This window comes from Oryctolagus cuniculus, chromosome 15 (assembly GCF_964237555.1).
Source record: "Oryctolagus cuniculus chromosome 15, mOryCun1.1, whole genome shotgun sequence".
In the NCBI taxonomy this organism is placed as follows: Eukaryota; Metazoa; Chordata; class Mammalia; order Lagomorpha; family Leporidae; genus Oryctolagus; species Oryctolagus cuniculus.
Window position 1 is genome coordinate 60,695,565 of NC_091446.1, and position 23,452 is coordinate 60,719,016.

Here is a 23,452-nt window from a genome sequence, read left to right on the forward strand (position 1 = left end):
CACCCCATGTCTCTTTTGATCAATTTATAACTGTCCCTTAAACTATTTCCATGTCAGCATTTAAAAATGATGGTTTATTTCCTCATCACTTAAGAGATGCAGATGGCAAAATGTTATAGTTGATGGCTCTTTTTATCTTCCACTTAAAGAGATTTGCAGGGCAGTTACAGAGAAAGAGAAGGAGAGACGGAGAGAGAGGTCTTCCAGCCGCTGGTTCACTCCCAAGTAGCCACAATGGCTGGGGAAAGGCCAGGAGCCAGGAGCTTCATCCAGGTCTCCCAAGTGGGTACAGGCCCAAGAACATGGGCCATCCTCCACTGCCTTACTAGGCACATTGATACGGAGCTGTTTGGGAAGTGGAGTAGCTGGTCTTGAACTGGCACCCATATGAGATGCTGGCGTTGCAGGCTGCAGCTTAACCCACTGTGCCACAGTGCTGGCCCCACTTTTACTTTAAGAGGTCTAGAGATATAGATAAGCTGGTTTACTCCCCAAAAGTCCTTAATGGATTCTGGGAGTTGGGAACTAAATCCACGGTCCCTTACATGGGTGACAGGAACCCAATCATTTGAGCTATCACTGCTGTATTCCAGGGTCTGCGTTAGCAGGAAGCCATGGGAGCTGGGCCCTTCAAATCCAGGTCCTCTGACATGCGGTGCAAGTGTCTTTACTAAACTGAATGCCCACCCCTTTCTATTTTTAAGACAAATTTTAAAAAATTTAATTTTACCTTCAACTTACTATGAAGTAAAAATAAAATCTTGCCTTCTCATTTTATCTTCATTTATTTATTTATTTGAATAGGGGAGACAGCAATCTCCCATCTGATGGTTCATTTCCCAAATGCCCACAAGAGCCAGGCTGGGCCAGGCTGAAGCCAGGAGCCTGGAATTTAATCCTGGTCTTCCACGTGGGTGGCAGGGACTCAACCACTTGAACCCTCACCTGTTGCCTACCCATGTGTGCATTTGCAGGGAGCTGGAACCAAGAGCAAAGCTGGGACTACAATCCAGGTACTCAATGTGGGAATCAACCAATGTGCCAAATGCTCACTTCCCCACCCCACCAGAGTTTTGAAAATAACCAGCAGGCCAAGTTTAAGAATAATTGTCTTGTTTTTGTATCTTAAAGGTCAGAGAGTTTAATAAGCTGAGGCCAAAGGCAAGGGAAATATTTGTAGGACCTTCAAATAGAGTAGTAGCTAAAGCACTCAATCCTTAAAATTTTTGAGAGAATTCTATCAGTGACTCTGGTAAGATATCTGGAAAGATGTTCTAATAAGATTTTTAATTACCATGCATAGTGTACCTTCCTCCTGTCCCCAAATATCATTAGCCATGAATCTCTGGAGACTTATAGAGGGAACAAGTATGAAAGCTTCCGCATTTACTAACTTTTCTAGTTGGCTGAGGTAAGATGAGGTACACTGAAAAAACAGTAATGTGGGGTGCACTTTTTTTTCCAGCAAAGTCAGTTTTGGTTGAGTCAGTCATGTGTCAGTTTATTCTTGTCCTCTCCACAGCAGTCAGGGATCGGGTTCTGTGAGTTTCGGGCATAGAGTTTGGGGCAAGAGACTGCAGTGTTTAAGTCTCAGATTATCATCCTTTAAAACTAGTACACTTATTTATTTATTTATTATTTTGGACAGGCAGAGTGGACAGTGAGAGAGACAGAGAGAAAGGTCTTCCTTTGCGTTGGTTCACCCTCCAATGGCCACCACGGCTGGCGCACCGCACTGATCCGAAGCTGGGAGCCAGGTGCTTCTCCTGGTCTCCCATGGGGTGCAGGGCCCAAGCACTTGGGCCATCCTCCACTGCACTCCCTGGCCACAGCAGAGAGCTAGCCTGGAAGAGGGGCAACCAGGACAGAATCCGGCACCCCGACCGGGACTAGAACCCAGGGTGCCGGCGCCAAAAACTAGTACACTTATTAGTCACCTGAATTCAAACAGTGTTGGCCTTTCCCTTCTCAGATGTGCTGTTGGGACCTCTGATACGTAAGTGAATACCGAAAATATTTTTGATTTCTGAGGAGCTGAAACTTTCTGACCTTTGACCACAAGATATTAACATCTGTTCCTTTTATCCCAGTTTTACATAGTGATTTGCTATCCATGTCTACCGTTTCTGTGCTCATCATCACACCCTTTGTAGGGCTAGAGACTGATTTAACACGGTAGAATGGGGAGTGGGAGCGAAGAGTGGGACTAAATTAGGATTGTGGAAAACACAGATCCAGAGATGCGTACCTATTCTCATAACCTAGGGAGATGCATTCTTCCATAATCAGTAGCTGAACACTCCTTGTGTTTAGTACTGAATCCATAGTTACTTTTAGACTTTATTTTTTTTCACCTCAAGTCAATCCCTAAATCATGCAGAAGACCTGGCGGAATCAGAAATTTAACATATTTGGTCCCAGTTACTTGGGTGAACACCCCAAATCAGCACACGTCGCAGTGGGTAATTTTGCTAAGACAAATGAGATGCTCATGTTAGGAGTATGTGCCCCAGACACTGTCAAGCGGCTCGCTGAGTGCCCCTGCGCCTTCATCTCAATTTGGGTCCTTCTCTTAGGCGTTGAGTTCCTGGGTTGAAGAGATCATTGAGAAAAGGCGCAGAAAATAAAGCCAATTAGCTAGCACTGGCGTAGGAAAAGGGACAGGCTAAGGAAGTTACCCTTTGTAACGCCAAAGGCTTCCGTTTTGTGTAAGGCTGCGATTTAGGGGCAGTTAATCCCCATCCGTAAAACTGAACCCCTTTTTATTCGTCGCAAACACGTTATCTGTTGAACGCATTTAGGTTTTCTCTCTGGCCGAAACTGTTAGGTGTCTTCGGGTTTTTCCTGCTCATTGTTTCATGGGAGCATCTCCCCCCAAACCCTTGTCAGACTCGAGGCTTTCAGGTAGGTGTGGCAGAAAAGCACACTCGCTCATCTCAGATCCAAGCAAAACATTCGCTAGTCCTGACTGTACCACTCAAAGATTTTGTGACCCAGGGAAGTAAATTCCTTTCTTGGGTGGGTTCGGCTTCCTCAAGTCAAACGCGGAGCGTGAGGACTAAAACCAGCCGACGACCAGCTAAATGATCAAAACCTAAGAATTCGGGGTGGACGTCTATCCAGTCAGCCCCAGCCTTCACCTCCAGCCCACTCGGGACCCCAAGAAACCCCTTCCCCACTGCGAGGCGCTGCTAGACTGGCGCGAAGCCGTTGGACGTTAACGCCTCCTCGCACCCCGCCCGCAACGGGCGGGGCCCAGGGCCGCAGCTTCCGGCCGCAAATAGCGAGGCTGCGCGTGGCGCCCCCACCCACCTCGGCTCCGGCCGGCCCGCGAGCCGGGTCGCCGCGCGGGCCGACCCTCTCCACCGCCATCGAGGGGTTCCCCAGCCTCAGAAGTGAGTGTCGAAGATTCCCGAGCAGAACTCTGCAGTGGGGAAGAGATACAGAGAAATCACTTATGCTAATCAGCGCGTGCGTCCTTCATGATGATTGGCCAGAGTTTTACTCTGCACGCCAATCACTTTGGAACGAGGGCGGGACACTCGAGAACTTTCATTCTCATTGGTTGGGAGGTAGCGGCGCAAGGAAAAAGTGTGCGCCGAAAGGATCCGGGATTATTTTCCCCGCCGAGCGGTGCGTGTCCCGGAAGTGACGCACGGCCCTGGCCGGGCGGCTGTCCTGCCCCCGTTTCCTTTTTCGCTGGCGCTGCCCGTAGGTGGTTGTGGCCACCGCGCCCTGAGGCAGGCGGAGGCGGCGGCCAGTAATGCCTGGGAAACTCCTGTGGGGGGACATTATGGAGCTGGAAGCACCTTTGGAGGAGCCCGACAGCCTGAGGAAGGAGAGGCGAAAGGTGCGCTGAGGATGGGCCGCGCCTCCTTCGGGGCTGCGCCGGCTTGGGCGGGGAGGGGAGCTGTCCCTGATGATGGCCTGTCACATCCGAGCGGGAGCTTGGCCCTCGGCCCTCTGCGGTCGCTGCGGGACCATTCCCACCGCCACACTCCCGCCCTGCAGAAGGGCGGCCCTGGGCTTTGACTCGGCCTCCGCTGGCCCTTCCTTCAGCCCTTCCTTCAGCCCTTCCTGTTGGCGCCCGAAGCGTGTGCGAGATGGGCAGGCTCAAGCTCCCATCACCGGGATATCCGTTTCTTTGCTCTTCTTTCTTAAGCAGAGAGGCCTGTTTGGTTCTCGTTGGCTACCTTAGAAGACGATTAAGAAAAACGATTCCCTTGGAAATGTATTGTTTCTCAGTCACCCTGTCCTGTGTGCAAGCATCCTGGGGACAGCGAGCCTAGGTTTATAAACCTTGATAACTATAGAGGCTTAAGGAATGGTATCAAAGCCGGGGTTGCCAGGATTTGCCTGTGAGGGAGATCGTGTGGATTGCATTATTAATAGCGCTTACTATTGGTGTTCTCATTCAATCCGTGGGTATTTATTATTTGTGTCTAACTTGCACCAGCCTCTTTGTTGAGTATGAAGGTCTTTAATTAAGTGTAAGAAATGATCCTCACCTCAAGGAGCCTGTAGAGACTTCAAGTCCCGAAACAATTAGGGGAGTACAGGTGCAGAAAAATGCATAGGTAAAATTTTGACAGGAGACATCAGACCTGCAGAAAGAAAGCAGTGGGAGAAGGTAGCGGTATTTGAACTGTGACATTTGGCAAAAGAATAAGATGTAGTCTGTGAAGTGGTAGAGAGTAGAACCTACCTGACCAGCCATATCACTAGGGTAAACTTACCAACTGGTTTCTTTTATTGTAGGATACACAAAACTTAACATTTACCATTTAAAAAAATTATTTATTTATTTGAAAGGCAAAGTTATGGAGAGGCAGAGGCAGAGAGAATGAGAGAGGTCTTCCATCTGCTGGTTCACTCCCCAAATGGCTACAACAGCTGGAACTGAGCTGATCCGAAGCCAGCAGGTGGGAGCTTCTTCCGGGTCTCCCTTGTGGGTGCAGGGGCCCAAGGACTTGGGCCATCTTTCAGGCTGTAACAGAGAGCTGGATTGAAGTGGAGCAGCTGGGACTTGAATTGATGCTCATAGGGGTGCTGGAACTAAAGGTCGCGGCTTTACCCACTACGCCACAGCGACAGCCCCAGCTTTTACCATTTTTAAGTGTATAGTTCTGTGGCATTGAGTTTTGCAGCCATCACCAACATCTATCTCCAGAACTTTTTTATTTTCCCAGACTCTGCCCATTAAATACTAATTCAAATTCCCCCCTTCTCCTGTCCCTGACATTCACCATTCTGCTTTCTGTCCCTGAATTTCACTGCCACAGTTAGGTACTAGGGTGTAAGTAGAATCTCTAAGCAGTTATTTTAATTTTAGCTCCTCTTGGAACACTTCTTTTTTCCTTTTGCATCCAAATCTTGTATCTGTCAGGCTCCCCTTTGAAGGCTGTTCCAGTAGTTATCATGTAATTGGGATTTATTATGTGTTTCTTGTAAAGTTATCTCATTTTTTCCTGTGTATATCTTTCCCAAATATTTCCCGAGTTCTTGAGGAAAATAACTATATCTTTGTCAATCCTTAAGTTTTACTGTATCCTTCTAAGTTGCTGATTTTCACATTGTAAATTCTTCAGAAATACTTGTTGAATCCGCTGTAACTCTGAAAGATAAATAGAAATTTGGAAATGGATTGGAGTATCAGCTACTAGAAGTAGAGCCTTAGACTGGTGATCTGATTCTGAGATGAAGATAACTATGGTTTGGATATGAGATACAGAGCTGAGATACAGGTTCTCAGAACTGGAATGCAGATGAAGAAAGGAGCCTGGACGAATGTGTTGAAAATGAAAATGGTGTGAAAATATAATTGGAGAGCAGAGACTTAAAAAGGACCAACTATAGAATGAGGAGGGAGAGAGACCATAGGAGAAGTGATAGAGGTGAGAGGATGAGAGGACATACAGAGTATAATGGAAACCGAGGGAGCTGAAAGTGTCAAGCGTTGTGAGTCTGATGTGGAATAATGTATTTCATCACCCTAGGACGTTGCTGGGCTTGGGCTTAGAAGTCTCACTTTGCCTTGCTTTATCCTCTCCTTGAAGTGCAGGGCCCAGGAGCAATTCAAACCCCAGGCTGGCTCTATAAATAATCTTGTTATTCTATAGACTCTGTTGGTTTGGAAAGCTGAGGGCTAGTGCAGTTAAGTAAAGATCAAATGATGTAACATGTAATTGTAAAGTGTTGTCACACATAGTATGCTGTCCAGTTTCCACGGCAGTTTCCATTTCATGAACGAGAATATTGTATGGTAAAGTACTCTAAAAATTCTGTGCATCACGGTGAGGACTTTGGTGACGACAGTTTTTACTACCACTAATCACTATTACTAATTTATTTTGAACATTTGACCAAGTCATTCTGAAGAAGTGTTAGATTTCCAAATCATGTCTTGTGATTTACAAATATTAAAACAGTGATGAGGGCTGGCGCTGTGGCATAGTGGGTAAAGCCTCAGCCTGCAGCGCTGGCATCCCATATGGGTACTGGTTTGAGTTCTGGCTACTCCTGATCTAGCTCCTGCTAATGCATCTGGGAAAACAGCAGAAGATGACCCATGTACTTGGACCCCTGCATCCAAATGAGAGACCTGGAAGAAGCTCTCAGCTCCTGGCTTCAGCCCAGCCTAGCCCCAGCTGCTGCAGCCGTTTGGGAAGTGAACCAGCAGCTGGAAGATCTCTTCCTCTTTCTCTCTCTAACTCTGCCTTTCAAATAAATAAATAAATCTTAAAAAAAAAAAAAAAAAAAATAGTGGCCATTGGGGTGGGTGTTGTGTTCCAGCAAATTAAAGCGCAGCGGGGACATCTGCATCCCTTGTTGGGAGTAAGTGAGATCCCGGATCTCCCACCTGCCACTTTTTTTTTTTTTAATTTTTAAGATTTATTTATTTATTTGAAAGAGTTATAGAGAGAGGAAGAGACAGAGAAATCTTCATCTGCTGGTTCACTCCCCAAATAGCTGCAATGGCCAGAGCTGGGCCAGTTTGAAGCTAGGAGCCAGGACATTCTTCTGGGTCTCCTTTGTGGGTTCAGGGGCCCAAGCACCTGGGCCATCTTCTGTGCTGCAGGCACATTAGCAGGGAGCTGGATCAGAAGTAAGGCAGCCAGGACTTGAAGCATCGCCCATATAGGATGAGAGTGCCGTAGGCGGCAGCTTTATCTAGTATGTACGCCACAGCACTGGCTCCCTACTTCCACTTCTGATCCAGCTTCCTGCTAATGTGCCTGGAGCACAGAAGATGGCCCAAGCATTTGAGTTCCTGCCACACATGTGGGAAACATGCATGGAATTCCTGGCTCGTTGTTTTTGCCTGGCCCAGACCCAGCTGTTGGAAGTATTTGGGGAGTGAACCAGTGGATGGACGATCTCTATCACTCTGTTTTTAAATAAATAAATAAATCTTTAAAAAAGCAACCAGTTTGGGGGCTGGCGCTGTGGCACAGCGGGTTAACGCCTTGGCCTGAAACGCCGGCATGCCATATAGGCGCCAGCTGCGCCACTTCCCATCCAGCTCTCTGCTATGATCTGGGAAAGCAGTAGAAGATGGCCCAAGTCCTTGGGCCCCTGCACCCACATGGGAGACCCGGAAGAAGCTCCTGGCTCCTGGCTTTGGATTGGCACAGTTCCAGCCGTTGCAGCCAATTGGGGAGTGAACCATCGGATGGAAGACCTCTCTCTGCCTCTTCTCTCTCTGTGTAACTCTGACTCTCAAGTAAAAAAAAATAAATAAAATTAAAAAAAAAAAAAACAAAAACAGCTTGGCATTTTAAAACCAAAGTTGCAGAATAGTTTTTTGTTTTGTTTTTGCTTTGTTTAGGATTTTCTTATGTTTTTAAAATTTATTTTATTTATTTGAAAGGGTTGCAGAGAGAGAGAGAGAGGTGTTCCATCTGCTGGTGCACTCCCCAAATGGCTGCAACAACCCGAGCAGAGCTCATCTGATCTGAAGCCAGGAGCCAGGAGCTTCTTCTGGGTCTCCCATGTGGGTGCAGGGGCCCAAGGACTTGGGGTATCCTCCGCTGCTTTCCCAGGCACATTAGCAAGGAGCTGAATGGGAAGTGGAGCGACTGGGACTCAACCAGTGCCCATATGGGTTGCTGGTGCTGCAGGCTGGGGCTTTAATCCGCTGTGCCGCAGCGCTGGTCCTGTGTGTGTGTGTGTGTGTGTGTGTGTGTGTGTGTGTGTGTGTGTGTTTTAAATAAGTTCTATTAACTAATAAAAATTTAAGTTCCCAGGATTACTGTCCTTCCATGGAAGTACAACAGTTAGGGTTTTATATGAATTATATAGTTTTGTTTTTCTGTTAATCATCCAAATTCAGGAGAAGGCCTGATAGGAAAAGAACATAGGCTTTTAAGTCATACAGGACTAGATTTGATTTCTAGCCTCTGCAGGAAATCCCACGTGTGGATCTTTGGCAAGTTGCTCAACTTGTGAGAACTTCTGTTTTCCTCTTTGTAAAATGGCAAAAGTAACATGGGTTCACTCTCCCTTATCCAAAATCTTTGGAGCTAGCTGTATTTTGGAATTCAGAACTGAGGGGATTTTTAGAAAGGTTATACTCCAGCAGGATTTGGGATCTACAACCTGTTATCAAACACCTTAGTATTAAATATGAGCATTCATACTAGGTGTGATAAAGAAAGACTATAAATAGCCTCACATTAGTACTCGCCAAATTTTGCCATCAGCTGAGGTCAGGTAAGGTTTTGCCTCCATATAAGTTAAAAAAAAAAAACTTTCGGTTTTCAGAGCTTAATGGATATCGGAATTTCGGATAAGGGATTATGGACCTGTACTTCCCTTATAGGGTTGTTACGAAGATTTAAACAAGATAAGCTGAAAACACATTACTCAATGCTGGGTAGGTACTCAATAAATACTAATTTTTTTTCTCTTGAGATGTTAGAAGTTTTTTTTTTTTTTTTTTTTTGGGGGGGTTCTCATTCTTTTCCTGAGAAAGAACTTTTATTTTCCCTTCAGTCTTTTTTTTTTCTTTAAAGATTTATGTATTTATTTGAAAGGCAAAGTTATGGAGAGGCGGGGTGGGGTAGGGGTGGGGGTCTTCCATCTGCTGGTTGACTCCCCAAATGGCCACAACAGCCTGAGTCGGGCCGATTCAAAGCCAGGAGCCAGGAATTTATTCCAGGTCTCCTGCACGGGTGCAGAGGCCCAAGGACTTGGGCCATCTTCCGCTGATTTTCCAGGCCATAGCAGATAACTGGATTGGAAGTAGAGCGGCCAGAACACGAACCGGCGTCCATATGGGATGCCGGCACTGCAAGTGGCGGCTTTACCCACCATGCCACAATGCTGGCCCCTAATTTCCCTTCAATATTATGATGGGATTAGAGAGTTTGAGGGTTGAGAATGCAAGAGTTGAGATGACAAAATTAGTAACAAAGTTTAGAGCTTGATGTTAATAACCAGGGTGGATTTCTACCAGGTACGATTTCAGAGTAACTGCAGATTGAGCTTAATTGTTTGGGGAGTCATGCTCTGACTTTTGTAGAGCGTTTAAAGGAGATCCATGACCCTCCTTTCTCTGCTTCTTTGTCCGCAGAGTGACAGAAGGAAGTCAAGGCACCATTATGACTCAGATGAGAAATCAGAAACAAGGGAAAATGGTGTTGCAGATGACTTGGATACTCCCAAGCCCAAAAAAGCTAAAATGAGAGAGAAGCTAAATGGAGACACTGAAGAAGGATTTAATAGACTTTCAGATGAATTTTCTAAATCACGTAAGTCAAGAAGAAAAGATCTGCCAAATGGAGATATTGAATATGAAAAAAAATCGAAGCGAGTATCCTCCTTGGACAATGCTCATAAATCAAGTGATAATAAACTAGAGGAGGTAAGGATACTTTTTATTTTGCTTTTAACATTATCCTTCAAATAAAGGCTGATGTGATTTTTTAGGCTAATTAGGGCTGATAAAAATATCCTACTTAGTGTCTTATTTGGACTACAGAGTCTGGCTGAAATCTGAGCCCTTTTCCTTTTGCCCTGTTCTTTCATTGTTTTCGCCTTTTCCTTGGGGGTGGGTGGGAGAGTTGCCAAACGTAAACCTTTCTTGTACATTTCGGATCCTGAACGGTTTTTTTGAACATTGTATTGATGGTCACCAACTTGCATTTCTTATGGTTATTTCAGCTCCTACCAGTACTTATGAACTGACTTCTGACTTCTTGCAACAAGGTACAGAAGGCCTCTTGACTGTGTATTTTGCCTTCTGCTTTTTCTGCTTCTATAACAGCAGTAACAAATGATCTTTTAGGTCTTACTGTGACTCAGTGTTGAAACTGTATTTTTTAAAAACGTGTTTATTTGAAAGGCAGAGTGAAAGAGAGAGAGGTCTGATCTGCTGGTTCACTCCCCAAATGCCTATAAAGGTTGGGGATGGGCTGAGACCAAAGTGAGGAACTGCGGACCCAATCCAGGAATGCAGCTCTCAGCCATCACTTGCTGCTTCCCAGATCTGCATTAGCAGGAATCTGAAGTTAGGATCTTTAGCTGGGAATCAAATCCAGGCACTCTGATATGGGATTCTGTCATCTTAGCAGGCACCTTAATCATTAGGCCAAATGCCCACCCCAAGATACTTTCTTGACAGAATTTATTTCAAAAGCTGTTTTGCAGTTTTCCCCTAGCAGAGTTCCTAGGTTTATCTAGGTGTCATAAATTGTCAGTAAATTACTTGGATCTTTAGAAGTAAACAACTTTGATATTCTTAATTTTTAAAATAATTTACTTATTTATTAGAAAGGCAGAGTAATGCAGAGAGAGGGAGACAGAGAGCTTCCATTTGTGGGTTCACTCAAATGCTGGCCACAGCTGAGGCTGGACTAGGCCCAAGCCAGGAGCCAGGAGCTCCTGCTCTCCCGTGTGAGTGGTAGGAACTTAAGTAGCTTGGGCTAGCATTTGCTGCCTCTCAGGTGCATTAGCATGAAGCTGGATTGGAAGCTGAGTAGCTGGGACTCTAATTGACATTCAGATATGGGATCTGGGAATCTCAAGGGGTAGCCTAACCCACTGTACCACAATGCCCACCTAAATCTTTATAAAATTTTTTTTATATTCGAAAGGCAGAGAGAGAGAGAGAGAGAAATCTCCCAGCTGCTGGTCATTGTCCAAATGCCTGCAACAGCTGGGGCTGGGCCAGGCCAGAGCTGGTAAACATGGAGCTCTGTCTGGGTCTACCATGTGGATGGTAAGGGCTGTCACCTGCTGCCTTCTAGGTTGCACATGAATAGAAAGCTAGAATAGAGAAGGAAGCTGGAATTTGAACTCAGGCATTCCAGGGTGAAATGTGGGAGTCCCAAGCTGTGTCAAGCAAATGCCCACCTCATGCTATTCTTATTCTTGATAATTAATAGTTCTTTATATTCTTTAAACCTGACAGTTGCTATTCATTTAAATACATGGGAACTTAATGTATAATCTTTGGGAAGATTTGGGGAAAGCTATCGAATCCCTGCCTTACAGGATGATTTTTTTTTTTTTTTTTGACAGGCAGAGTGGACAGTGAGAGAGAGAGACAGAGAGAAAGGTCTTCCTTTTGCCGTTGGTTCACCCTCCAATGGCCGCTGCAGCCAGCGCGCTGCGGCCGGCGCACCGCGCTGATCCGATGGCAGGAGCCAGGAGCCAGGTGCTTTTCCTGGTTTCCCATGGGGTGCAGGGCCCAAGCACCTGGGCCATCCTCCACTGCACTCCCTGGCCACAGCAGAGAGCTGGCCTGGAAGAGGGGCAACCGGGACAGAATCCAGTGCCCCTACTGGGACTAGAACCCGGTGTGCCGGCGCCGCTAGGCGGAGGATTAGCCTAGTGAGCTGCGGCGCCGGCCAGGATGATGTTTTTTATTTGTGAGTTTGCTGTTTGTCGGGAAGCACATATATTAGTTGAGCTAAAAAGGCCTTACAAATCTGTATTGCTAAGAGTGGGAAAAAACTTACAGGTTGTTTTTTCATTGAGATTTTGCCTGGTACAATACTTAGTATTGTAATAGGCTTAACTGTTTACTATTTTGTTTGGATTGTATTAGAGTTCAGTAATTCTTCTTTTAGGAATTTATCCCAAGGAGATGATCATGAGGTATGCAGATTTATATGAATAAGTACTCTTTAAAATTTTTTTTAAGTTATACAGATTTCATGTATTTCATATATACAGATTTAGGAACATAGTGATACTTCCTTAATGCTTTTTTTTTTTTTTTTTAAAGATTTATTTATTTATTTATTTGAAAGTCAGAGTTACACACAGAGAGAGAAGAGGCAGAGAGAGAGACGTCTTCCATCTGCTGGTTCACTCCACAATTGACCACAGTGGCCAGAACTGTGCTGTTCCGAAGCCAGGAGCTTCTTCCAGGTCTCCCATGTGGGTGCAGGGGCCCAGAGACTTGCGCCATCTTCTACTTTCCTAGGTCATAGCAGAGAGCTGGATCGGAAGTAGAGCAGCCTGTACTGTACTGCTGGCACTGCAGGCAGTAGCTTTACCCGCTATGCCATAGCACCAGCCCCATGAATAAGTATTCTTATCACAGTGATGTTTTTGACAATGGCAAAACAATTTAAACACCTTTAATGTCTTATACAATAAGGCCGGCGCCGCGGCTCACTAGGCTAATCCTCCGCCTTGCGGCGCCGGCACACCGGGTTCTAGTCCCGGTCGGGGCGCCGGATTCTGTCCCGGTTGCCCCTCTTCCAGGCCAGCCCTCTGCTGTGGCCCGGGAGTGCAGTGGAGGATGGCCCAGGTGCTTGGGCCCTGCACCCCATGGGAGACCAGGAAAAGCACCTGGCTCCTGGCTCCTGCCATCGGATCAGCGCGGTGCGCCGGCCACATCGCGCTGGCCGCGGCGGCCATTGGAGGGTGAACCAACGGCAAAGGAAGACCTTTCTTTCTGTCTCTCTCTCTCACTGTCCACTCTGCCTGTCAAAAAATAAAAAAATAAAAATTAAAAAAAAAAATTAAATAAAAATTAATGTCTTATACAATATCAGGGGCTGGTCTTGTGGCTCAGTGGGTTAAGCCATCGCTTGCCCATGCCCACATCCCATCAGAGTGCTGGTTTGAGATTGGGCTGCTCTGCTTCTAATCCAGCTCCCTGCTAATGTGTCTAGGAAGGCAGAGGATGACAGCCCAAGTACTCAGGCTCATACCACCCATGTAGGAGACCCAGATGGAGGGTCTGGTCCAGCCTTGTCTCTTGCAGGCATTTGGGGAGTGAACCAACACTCTTTCTGTCACTTTCCCTCTCAAATAATTAAATCTTTTTGAAAAAATTCTGCAGTATCTGCAGTTATTAACTAAAATTGATCAGTTAGCTAATTTGTAAAGCTAAAAATGGTAAATGAGTCAAATGTAAGCTATGTTATTTAGAACTTTTATTTCATTTGACAGACCCTAACACGTGAACAGAAAGAAGGATCTTTCTCCAATTTCTCAATTTCTGAAGAGACTATAAAGCTTCTGAAAGGTACTGTGAATTTTAGCAGATATACATTTGAAAAATCTAATACTATATTTTATAAAACACTTGTGCCTTTTCTAACCAAAACCAGATATAAAAAGACAGAGAAGTAGCTCTTTTGTAATTACAGTTACTTTTGTGTCGGACTTTTCAGTATTCTGACCTACTTTGAACCTTAAAAAGTAAATGTATTTGTCCAGTTTCATACCAACTCTTTATTTTTTATTTTTATTTATTTTTTAAGACTCAAACACATTATTTTTAATATTTCTGACATGAATGTGTAACACCGTATAGGGAGGTGATAGAAGAGGATTAATTTTATAAAGAAAGCACAATAATAGCACAGGTTTACTTTTCTGAAGCAATGTCATTGAACTAAAGCAAAGGAACGTTTATGATGTGGAGCATAGAATATGGACTAATAATCTTTAATGACTAATAGAAGAAGCTATAATAGATCTCCCTGCCCAGAAATGTAGAGTTAAATGAAACCATAGTTCCCTTGGTATCAGTTTTTCTAGGTGATTTCAACACAGGAACCCAGCAACAGGGAAATTCCTTCCAATACTTAAAAAACACTCATGTTGACCCCCAAACCAATTTTAAAATAATTTCCTTTGGGTGTAGGAATAAGTGTAAATGTCATTAGGTAGTGTATCTTTAGTCATTCACTGAGGAATCAGGATTGTCCTTTTCAAGTGAATGTATTTTTTTTTGTCTTAAATATTTTAATGAAATCTTACTTTACAGGTCGAGGGGTAACGTATCTCTTTCCTATTCAAGTTAAGACCTTTGGCCCCATATATGAAGGAAAAGATTTAATTGCTCAAGCACGAACAGGAACAGGGAAGACATTCTCTTTTGCCATCCCCTTGATTGAAAGGCTCCAAAGAAATCAAGAAACGGTTAAAAAAAGCCGCTCACCAAAGGTAATCATTATAAGGGAGTAAAAGTTCTAAATGTTCCTGTATTTAAAAGGGAAAGAAAAAGTATACTGAAAAAACTAAAGTTCAAGTATCCCTAAGACATTAAAGTTAACCCTTGGGAATAGGCCTTTAGCTTAGTGATTAAGATGCCCATGTCCCACATTGGAGTACCTGGGTTTCATTCCTGGCTCAGGATTCTGACTCCAGCTTCCTGCCAATGTGGACCCTGTGGAAACAGCAGTGATGGTTCAGGTAATTGGGTTTTTGCTCTCCATATCGAGACTTGGATTGTATTTCCACCTCCTGGCTTTAACCTGGCTCAGCCATTTGTGCGCATTTGGGGAGTTTTTTCTCTGTCTTTCTCTCCTGTCTCTTCTCCTCTCAAACAAGCCCTGAGGCATATTATAAAAATTTCTTTCTTTCCTTTTTTTTTTTTTTTTCCCCAAAGATTTATCTGTTTATTTGAAAGGCAGAGTTACAGAGAGGCAGAGACAAAGAGAGTGAGAAGTCTTCCGTCCGGTGGTTCACTCCCCAGATGGCTACAATGTCCAAAGGTGGGCTGATCTGAAGCCAGGAGCCAGGAGCTTCTTTCTGGGTCTCTCATACGGGTCTGGGGCCCAAGGACTTCTGCCATCTTCTGCTACTCTCCCAGGCCATAGCAGAGAGCTGGATCAGAAGTGGAGCAGCTGGGACTCGAACCTGTGCCCATATGGGATCTGGCACTGCAGGCAGTGGCTTTACCTGCTATGCCACAGCGCTGGTCCCAGCCTCGGATTGTAAAAATTTGAGTCCTAAAGCAAAATTTGCTGGTTTTCAAATAAGTAAATTTCAAGCAAAGTTAAAGTAATGTAGTTATTTCATATGAATGTAATATGTATGGAACTTTATATATCTTTGATAACTATGGTTTTGTTTTTAATTATTTATTTATTTGAAAGGTAGAGTTACAGATAGGGAGAGACAGAGAAAAATGTCTTCCATCCACTGGTTCACTCTCCAAATGATCACAATGGCTGGAGCTGAGCTGATCTGAAGCCAGGAGCCAGAAGCTTCTTCTCCCACACAAGGGACCAAGGACTTGGGCCATCTTCCACTGCTTTTCCAGGCTTTAGCAAACAGCTGGATTGGAAGTGGAGCAGCCAGGATACGAACTGGCGCCCATATGGTGTGCCAGTGCTGCAGGTGGAATCTTAGCCTACTACACCTCAGTGCTGGCCCCATAAATGTATTTTGAAACCAGCATATCTTATTTTAAGAGTATTCATAGAAGTGCATTTAGTGACTTATCTTTTTTCAGTCCTGGCCTTTGCTTTACTATCTTTTTAAAGATTCATTTATTTATTTGAAAGAGAGAGAGGGAGAGACAGAGAGCTTCCATCCAAAGGTTCACTCCCCAAATGGCCGAAATGGCTCGGCTGGACTGTTCTGAAGCCAGGGGCCAGGAACTGCTTCTGGGTCTCCCAAGAGGTTGCAGGGGCTCAAGCACTTGGGCTGTCCTCAGCTGCTTTCTCAGGTGCATTAGCAAGGAGTTAGATTGGAAGTAGAGTATCCAGGTTTTGAACCAGCACCAGTATGGGGTGCCAGCATTGAGGGCTGTGGCTTTAACAGCTATCCAACAATGTTGGCCCCCTGACTTTGCTTTTAAACAGTGATTTGAAAAAAATTTTAATTTAAGAGGTAAAGAGAGGAAGCTCCCATCTGTTGATTGATTCCCACAAATACCCACAGCAGCTGGAATTAGACTAGGGCTGAAGCTGGGAGCTAGGAAGTCAGTCCAATCTCTACCTGGCTGGCAGGTGCCCCATTACTTGAGCTGTCAATTTTCCCAGGGTCTGCATTGTTGGGAAGCTGGAGTCAGGAGTTGGAACTGGGATTCGAACTCGAGCACACTGATGTGGAACACAGGTATCTTGTCTGCTAAGCTGAGCTCCTTCTCCCCTAAATAATTTTCTAAAGAAGTGTTCGTTTATTTGGTCATTCAATAAATGTTCAATATATTTTGTTTCATTGGTTGACTTTTTAATAAGGGTATTATAGGGGCCGGTGCTGTGGCACAGAAGGTTAAAGCCCTGGCCTGTAGTGCCAGCATCCCATATGGGCGCCAGTTCTGGTCCTGGCTGTTACTCTTCCGATCCAGCTCTCTGCTATGGTCTGGGATAGCAGTGGAAGATGGCCTAAGTCTTTGGGCCCCTGCACCGATGTGGGAGACACAGAGGAGGCTCCTGGCTCCTGGCTCCTGGCTTCGGATCACACCGCTCTGGCAATCGCAGCCATCTGGGGAGTGAACCAGCAGATGGAAGACCTCTCTGTCTCCACCTCTCTCTATAACTCTGTCTTTCTAATAAATAAAACAAATCTTTTTTTAAAAAAGGGTATTATAGAAATGTTATTGTTAGTTCTTGTGGTTACTGAGGGACTGGAGATGTATCTTAATTTATAGGTAGTAAAATCAACTAATAGGGCTGGCACTGTGGTGTGGCAGATTATACCTCTGCTTTCAAAGCCAACATTCTGTATGTAGAGTGATGATTTGCATCCTGGCTTGCTGTTCTCCTTCCAATCCAGCATTCTACCAGTGCACTTAGGAAAGCAGCAGCAGATGGTCCAAGTAGTTGTACCCTTGCTATGTTTGTGGGAAGTCAGGATGGAGTTCCTGGCTCCTGGCTGTAGCCTGGCCCAGCCCTGGCTGTTGTAAGTCATTTAAGGAGTGAACCAGCGGATATATGATTCTTCTCTGTTGCTCCCCCTTTGAAATAAAATAAGCAAATAAATATATAAACAAATATATCTTTAGGCCGGCGCCGCGGTTCAATAGGCTAATCATCCGCCTGCAGTGCCGGCACACTAGGTTCTAGTCCCAGTCAGGGCACCGGATTCTGTCCCAGTCACTCCTCTTCCTGTCCAGCTCTCTGCTGTGGCCTGGGAGTGCAGTGGAGGATGGCCCAAGTGCTTGGGCCCTGCACCCCATGGGAGACCAGGAGAAGCACCTGGCTCCTGGCTTTGGATCAGTGTGGTACGCTGGCCGCAGCGGCCATTGAGGGGTGAACCAATGGAAAATGAAGACCTTTCTCGCTGTCTCTCTCTCACTCTCCACTCTACCTGTCAAAAAAAAGTATATATATATATATATATATATATATATATCTATCTTTAAAAAATCAACTATTTGAGCATACTAGTAAAATTTTAGCCTGAAATTTGACCTTCTGGGAACATATATGAGCTTTAAGGTTCTTCACAAATTACAAAAAAAAATCCAGCATCATAATTTGAATAGATATGTGATTAAAAGTAGTTTGTTCTTTGAAAGACTCCTAAATGATATTATAGAATAAAAGCAAGGGGCTGGTGCTGTGGTGTAGTGTAAAGCTGCTGCCTGCAGTGCAGATTCAAGACCCAGCTGCTCCACTTTAATCCAGCTCTCTGCTATCATCTGGGAAAGCAGTATAAGATGGCTAAGTACTTGGGCCCCTGCACCCTGCACCTGTGTGGAGACCTGGAAGAAGCTCCTGGCTCCTGGCTTATAATCAGCACAGCTCTGGCCTTTGAGACCATTTGTGGTGTGAACCAGCAGATAGAAGACCTCTCTCTCTGCCTCTGCCTCTCTGTAACTCTTCCTTTCAAATAAATAAATAGAGTGTATATGCTCTAAAAAAAAAAAGAAAGAAAATTCACATATATAAATATAATTAGGTCATAAGGATCTTGGATCACCTATCCCAAATGAGGTTGGTTGTGTTGGCTTACAGGGAAAATGTTTTTTGGAAGTTCTGTTTCTTGGCTGAAATTATGAAAGACCACAGGTTATAGAAATAGGACAGAATTCTAACACTGCCTTAAAAAGCTTTTATGTAAATGATGTTACTAGAGACTTAAAGGATTTATTTATTTGAAATGCAGAGTAACAGAGAAAGAGAGAGACAGAAATCTTCCATCCACTGGTTCACTCCTGCGGTGGCTGCAACAGCTAAGGCCAGGCCAGTCTGAAACCAGGAGCCAGGAAATCCATCTGAATCTACCATGTAGGTGATGGGAACTCTAGTACTTGGGCCATGGTTTCCTGCTTTCCTGGGTGCAGGGAACTGGACTTGAAGTAGAGTAGAAGGGACTCGAATCAGCACTCTGATATGGTTTGCAGGTATCCCAAGAGGTGGCTCAAACCACTGCGCCACAATACCAGCCCCAGTCTTTTAAATTCTCTAACACCCAGATTTCTCATCTATAAAATTTGGATAATAAAGCCACCTAAAGGTATTTCTGTGAGAATCAAATTAGGTAATTCATGTAGAGCAAAGTACCTAGCACATGGTGATCATTCGTTTTTTTTTTTTTTTTTTTTTGACAGAGTTAGAGAGAGAGAGATAGAGAGAAAGATCTTCCTTTTGTTGGTTCACTCCCCAAATGGCTGCTACGGCTGGAACTACGCCCATCCGAAGTCAGGAGCCAGGTGCTTTCTCCTGGTCTCCCATGCGGATGCAGATCCCAAATACTTGGGCCATCCTCCACTGCCTTCCCGGGCCATAGCAGAGAGCTGGAGTGGAAGAGGAGCAACCGGGACTAGAACCCATTGCTTGTATGGGATGCTGGCGCCACGAGCGGAGGATTAACCAAGTGAGCCATGGTGCCGGCCCTGTTTGTTCATTTAACAAGTTTTTTTTTTTTTTTTTTTTTTTTTTTTTTTTTTTTTTTTTTTTTTTTTTTTTTACTGTTAAGGGCAGAGTGGACAGTGAGAGAGAGAAGACAGAGAGAAAGGTCTTCCTTTGCCGTTGGCTCACCCTCCAATGGCCGCCGCGGCCGGCGCACCGCGCTGATCCGATGGCAGGAGCCAGGTGCTTCTCCTGGTCTTCCATGTGGGTGCAGGGCCCAAACACTTGGGCCATCCTCCACTGCACTCCCAGGCCACAGCAGAGAGCTGGCCTGGAAGAGGGGCAACCGGGACAGAATCCGGTGCCCCGACCGGGACTAGAACCCAGTGTGCTGGTGCCGCAAGGCGGAGGATTAGCCTAGTGAGCCACGGCGCCGGCCTTACCAAGTATTTTTGAATACCTCTTCTGTGTTGGAAGTTCAACTTCCAGCTTCAAAGATATAACCAGGAAACTCAGTGTGGCATGTTGTTATGGTGGAACATCATATCAAAGCCAGAGTGAGTAAATATGAATGACAGTGTGAAGATGTGTCTGCTACTTAAATCTGAAGTAATACAGTTATCCACCTGATGTCAATCCTTGCCTTCATGGAGTTTACCTTTTAGTAAATAAGTAAAATTAATATTGTAAGCAGTGTAAGCATTGAGGAGGAACAAGGACAGGGAGATAGGAAAAGAAGCTTGGAGACCTCACTGGGGTAGTGACTAAGAGATATGATGGAAGAATAAGAGGATCTAAGCTGTGGTTTTTATTGTTGCTAATTGTGCTGTTTTAAAATAGTTAGTACATTTATGTTGATAATTCTAGGGGTTTTTTTTTTTAAGCTTTGTTTATTTATTTGGAAGGCAGAGCAATAAGGAGATCTCGCTCTGGTTCATTACCCAAATGCTTACAATAGGTGTGGTAGGGCCAAGCGGAAGATAGGAACCTGGGATTCAATCCGGACTCCCACATGGATAGTGGGGACTTAGTACTTCAGCCCTCACCTGCTGCCTTCCAGGGTGTGCGTTATCAGGAAGTTGGGTCAGAAGTAGAGTATCCAGGACTTGAACCAGTCACTCTAATATAGATGTAGATGTCCTAAGTGGCAACTTAACCATTTTGCCGCACATCCACGCCAGAGATTTCTAGTTTTAAATGCCACTTTAAAAAAGTCTTCTTGGGGTTGGCATTGTGGTGCAGTAGGCTAGGCTGCTGCCTGCTGCACTTAACATCCCATGTGAACACTGGCTGAAGTCCTGGCTGCTCTACTTCCTATCCAGCTCCCTGCTAATGTGCTGGGAAAGCAGAGGAAGATGGCCCCTGCCAACCATGTGGGAGACCCAGAAGAAGCTCCTGGTTCCTGACCTCAGCCTGGCCCAGCCCTGACTGTTGCAGCCATCTGGGAAATGAACCAGTGGATGGAAGATCTGTCTGTCTCTCTCTGTGACTCTACCTTTCAAAATGAATAAATCTTCAAAAAAAAAAAAAAAAAAAGGTTTTCTCATTCATAAGTCTTTAGAAAAGTATCTTTTTTTTTTTTTTAAACTCTTGCTCAGGTACTTGTTTTGGCTCCAACAAGGGAACTGGCAAACCAAGTAGCCAAAGACTTCAAAGATATAACTAGGAAACTCAGTGTGGCATGTTTTTATGGTGGAACATCATATCAAAGCCAGAGTGAGTAAATATGAATGACAGTAGTGTGAAGATGTCTGCTACTTAAATCTAAAGTAATCATGTGAAAGTGTGTGCTTGCTTTTTACATATTACTGGCATGTCTCTTCTTCCACAGTTAATCATATTCGAAATGGTATTGACATCTTGGTTGGGACACCTGGTCGAATCAAAGACCATCTGCAGAGCGGCCGGTTGGATCTTTCCAAACTACGCCACGTTGTGCTTGATGAAGTGGATCAAATGTTAGATTTAGGTTTTGCTGAACAAGTTGAAGATATTATCCATGAATCCTACAAAACTGGTATATCCTAATTCAAAATAAGTACATTAGCAGTTGTCCTTTGATCCTAAAATAGCTTATGAATTTTTTTATTTCTTAGTTTTTATTACATTGTCCCCTGAGATTCTAAGAAAACTAAAGTTATTTGGTATTTATTCTCTCCCTGAGAAAAGAAAGTATGATAGCACACTTTAACTGATTTCTTAGCTTCCAATGCTTTCTTTCATATGTTATTTTTTATAGTCACTAATTAGATTTACTAACTCATTTTACTGATTTCTTTCATCATTGTTACTTCTTAAATCCTCACCTTCTTTCTGGGTTCAGTTTTCTTCATATTGTTCCCATTTTTGAAATTTGAGAGTTTTAATACTTGCAGTGAAGTCTGTATGTTAAAAATTCACTCCAAGGTTTGAATTTTTGATTATTTCTTTGAAGCTTGGGGAGACTTTTAAGAGCTGGCTACATCATGCGTTATTAAGAAAACATTTTAATTCTTTTTGTTTATTTAAGATTCTGAAGACAATCCTCAGACTTTACTTTTTTCTGCAACTTGCCCACAGTGGGTGTACAAAGTTGCAAAAAAATACATGAAATCCAGATATGAGCAGGTTGACCTTGTTGGAAAAATGACTCAAAAGGCTGCAACTACTGTGGAAGTAAGTAGCTTTCCAGCATGATAGATTCTAGCTTTTAGTTGATATTTACTTTTGAAATTTGTTGAAGCTAAACTTAAGTTTTGGATATCTAGTCAGGCATAGTCTCTCTGTGCTTCTTGTCAGTGAGTGTGAGACTGAGGAGCAAAACAGAATAAAGAAGGAAATAAAAAGAGTGTGAACAGGCAAGTGCTAGCCAGAACATGCAAGCAAGCAGCCATCAGGACAGACTTAAAGGATTTAGAATGTGTCAGAGGTGATTCATATTAACTAAAAATGAATAGTGCTATTCTAATTTTTTTAATAGGTGAAGAAACTCAGATCTTCCCCAAAAAAATTCTGAAAGAATTAAAAAAATCAAACCATAAAATAATTTAAGGAAGATACAGAGTGAATAGTTACTCTGTCTCAGGAAAAGGAATCTAATCCAAATATATGATTAGAAACCATAAGGGAAAAGGTTGATTAATTTGAATTCATGAAAATCTACTAGCATGTTTAAAAAAAAGAATTAAAAGTATTATTTACAGGGGCTAGCACTGTGGCGTAGTAGGTAAAGCCACTGCCTGAAGTGCTGATATCCCATATGAGTGCCAGTTCGAGTCCTGGCTGCTCTACTTCTGATCTGGAAGAAGCTGGAAGCCTGGAATCTCATGGCTTTGGATCAGCCCAACCCCGGCCACCGCAACCATTTTGGGGGTGAACCAGTGGATGGAGGATCTTTCTCTCCCTCTCTGTAACTCTGCCTTTCAAATAAATAAATAATTTTTTTAAAAAGTATTATTTACAGTATATATGTCAGGTATATGTCTTTTATGTCATTTATCCTATTTAATAGCTCACATTTATGTGTAGGAAAAGTGAGGAGGCTAGATGAATGATAGTTTAATCCACAGAATACAATACAGTGGTTAAAAAGTGATTGGAGTGGCCGGTGCCGCGGCTCACTAGGCTAATCCTCCGCCTGCGGCGCCAGCACACCAGCTTCTAGTCCTGGTCGGGGCGCCGGATTCTGTCCCGGTTGTCCCTCTTCCAGGCCAGCTCTCTGCTGTGGCCAGGGAGGGAGTGCAGTGGAGGATGGCCCAAGTCCTTGGGCCCTGCACCCCATGGGAGACCAGGAGAAGCACCTGGCTCCTGCCATCGGATCAACACGGTGTGCCGGCCGCAGCACGCCGGCCGTGGCAACCATTGGAGGGTGAACCAACGGCAAAGGAAGACCTTTCTCTCTGTCTCTCTCTCTCACTGTCCACTCTGCGTGTCAAAAAATTAAAAAAATAAAAAAATAAAAAGTGATTGGAGTAAGTGATAAAATGTAAATTGTAGACTGGTAAATAAAAGAGTTACACTATTAAAAACACATAAATAAATACTAAATGGATTTTTTAGGTATTTATGTAAATGTACATAAGTTTGAAGGAATAAGTATCAAATAATGATTATGTATAAGAAAGGGGACTGTTAGAATACAGGATGGCCAAAGGAAGCTTTGTATATTGTAATGGTTGAAAATTGTATATAAGAATGTAAGTTGTATTCAGGAAATAAAAGTCATTAAGGACATTTTTAAACATATACAGCAATTTAATAGTGTAAGGAACATGAAGTACCCATTTAACAATTTAACAATTTTTCTATATACTTGTACCTTCTTTACCTCTGCTTTTGAAGCAGTCTTAATCATCATTTCATCTTCATATGATTGTATATATTTGTAAAAGGATAAGTAAAGACTTTCTAAAATTTTTTATTTATTTAAAAAGGCAGAGAAAGAGAATGAGCTCCCATCTGTTGGTTCGTTCCCCAAA

At 43.9% G+C, this 23,452-nt stretch overlaps 1 protein-coding gene across 7 annotated transcripts in view; it reads left to right on the plus strand.

Moving 5' to 3' along the window:
- Positions 1 to 3,320: 3,320 nt before the first annotated feature.
- The window catches only part of DDX50 (DExD-box helicase 50), a 46,239-nt gene continuing 26,107 nt past the window's right edge, over positions 3,321 to 23,452 (plus strand). For 2 of the 7 annotated variants that reach the window (XM_008270034.4, XM_070057773.1), the window contains exons 1-8: positions 3,645 to 3,850; positions 8,764 to 8,875; positions 9,575 to 9,865; positions 13,411 to 13,486; positions 14,234 to 14,412; positions 20,594 to 20,711; positions 20,827 to 21,012; positions 21,505 to 21,650. In XM_008270034.4, the coding sequence (XP_008268256.2) occupies positions 9,683 to 9,865; positions 13,411 to 13,486; positions 14,234 to 14,412; positions 20,594 to 20,711; positions 20,827 to 21,012; positions 21,505 to 21,650 (888 nt within the window). In that variant the 5' untranslated portion in view covers positions 3,645 to 3,850; positions 8,764 to 8,875; positions 9,575 to 9,682. Of the gene's footprint in view, positions 3,396 to 3,610; positions 3,851 to 8,763; positions 8,876 to 9,574; positions 9,866 to 13,410; positions 13,487 to 14,233; positions 14,413 to 20,593; positions 20,712 to 20,826; positions 21,013 to 21,504; positions 21,651 to 23,452 lie in introns of those variants that run through there. The other 5 variants (XM_002718449.5, XM_051823244.2, XM_070057770.1 and 2 more) reach the window with 4 other exon arrangements.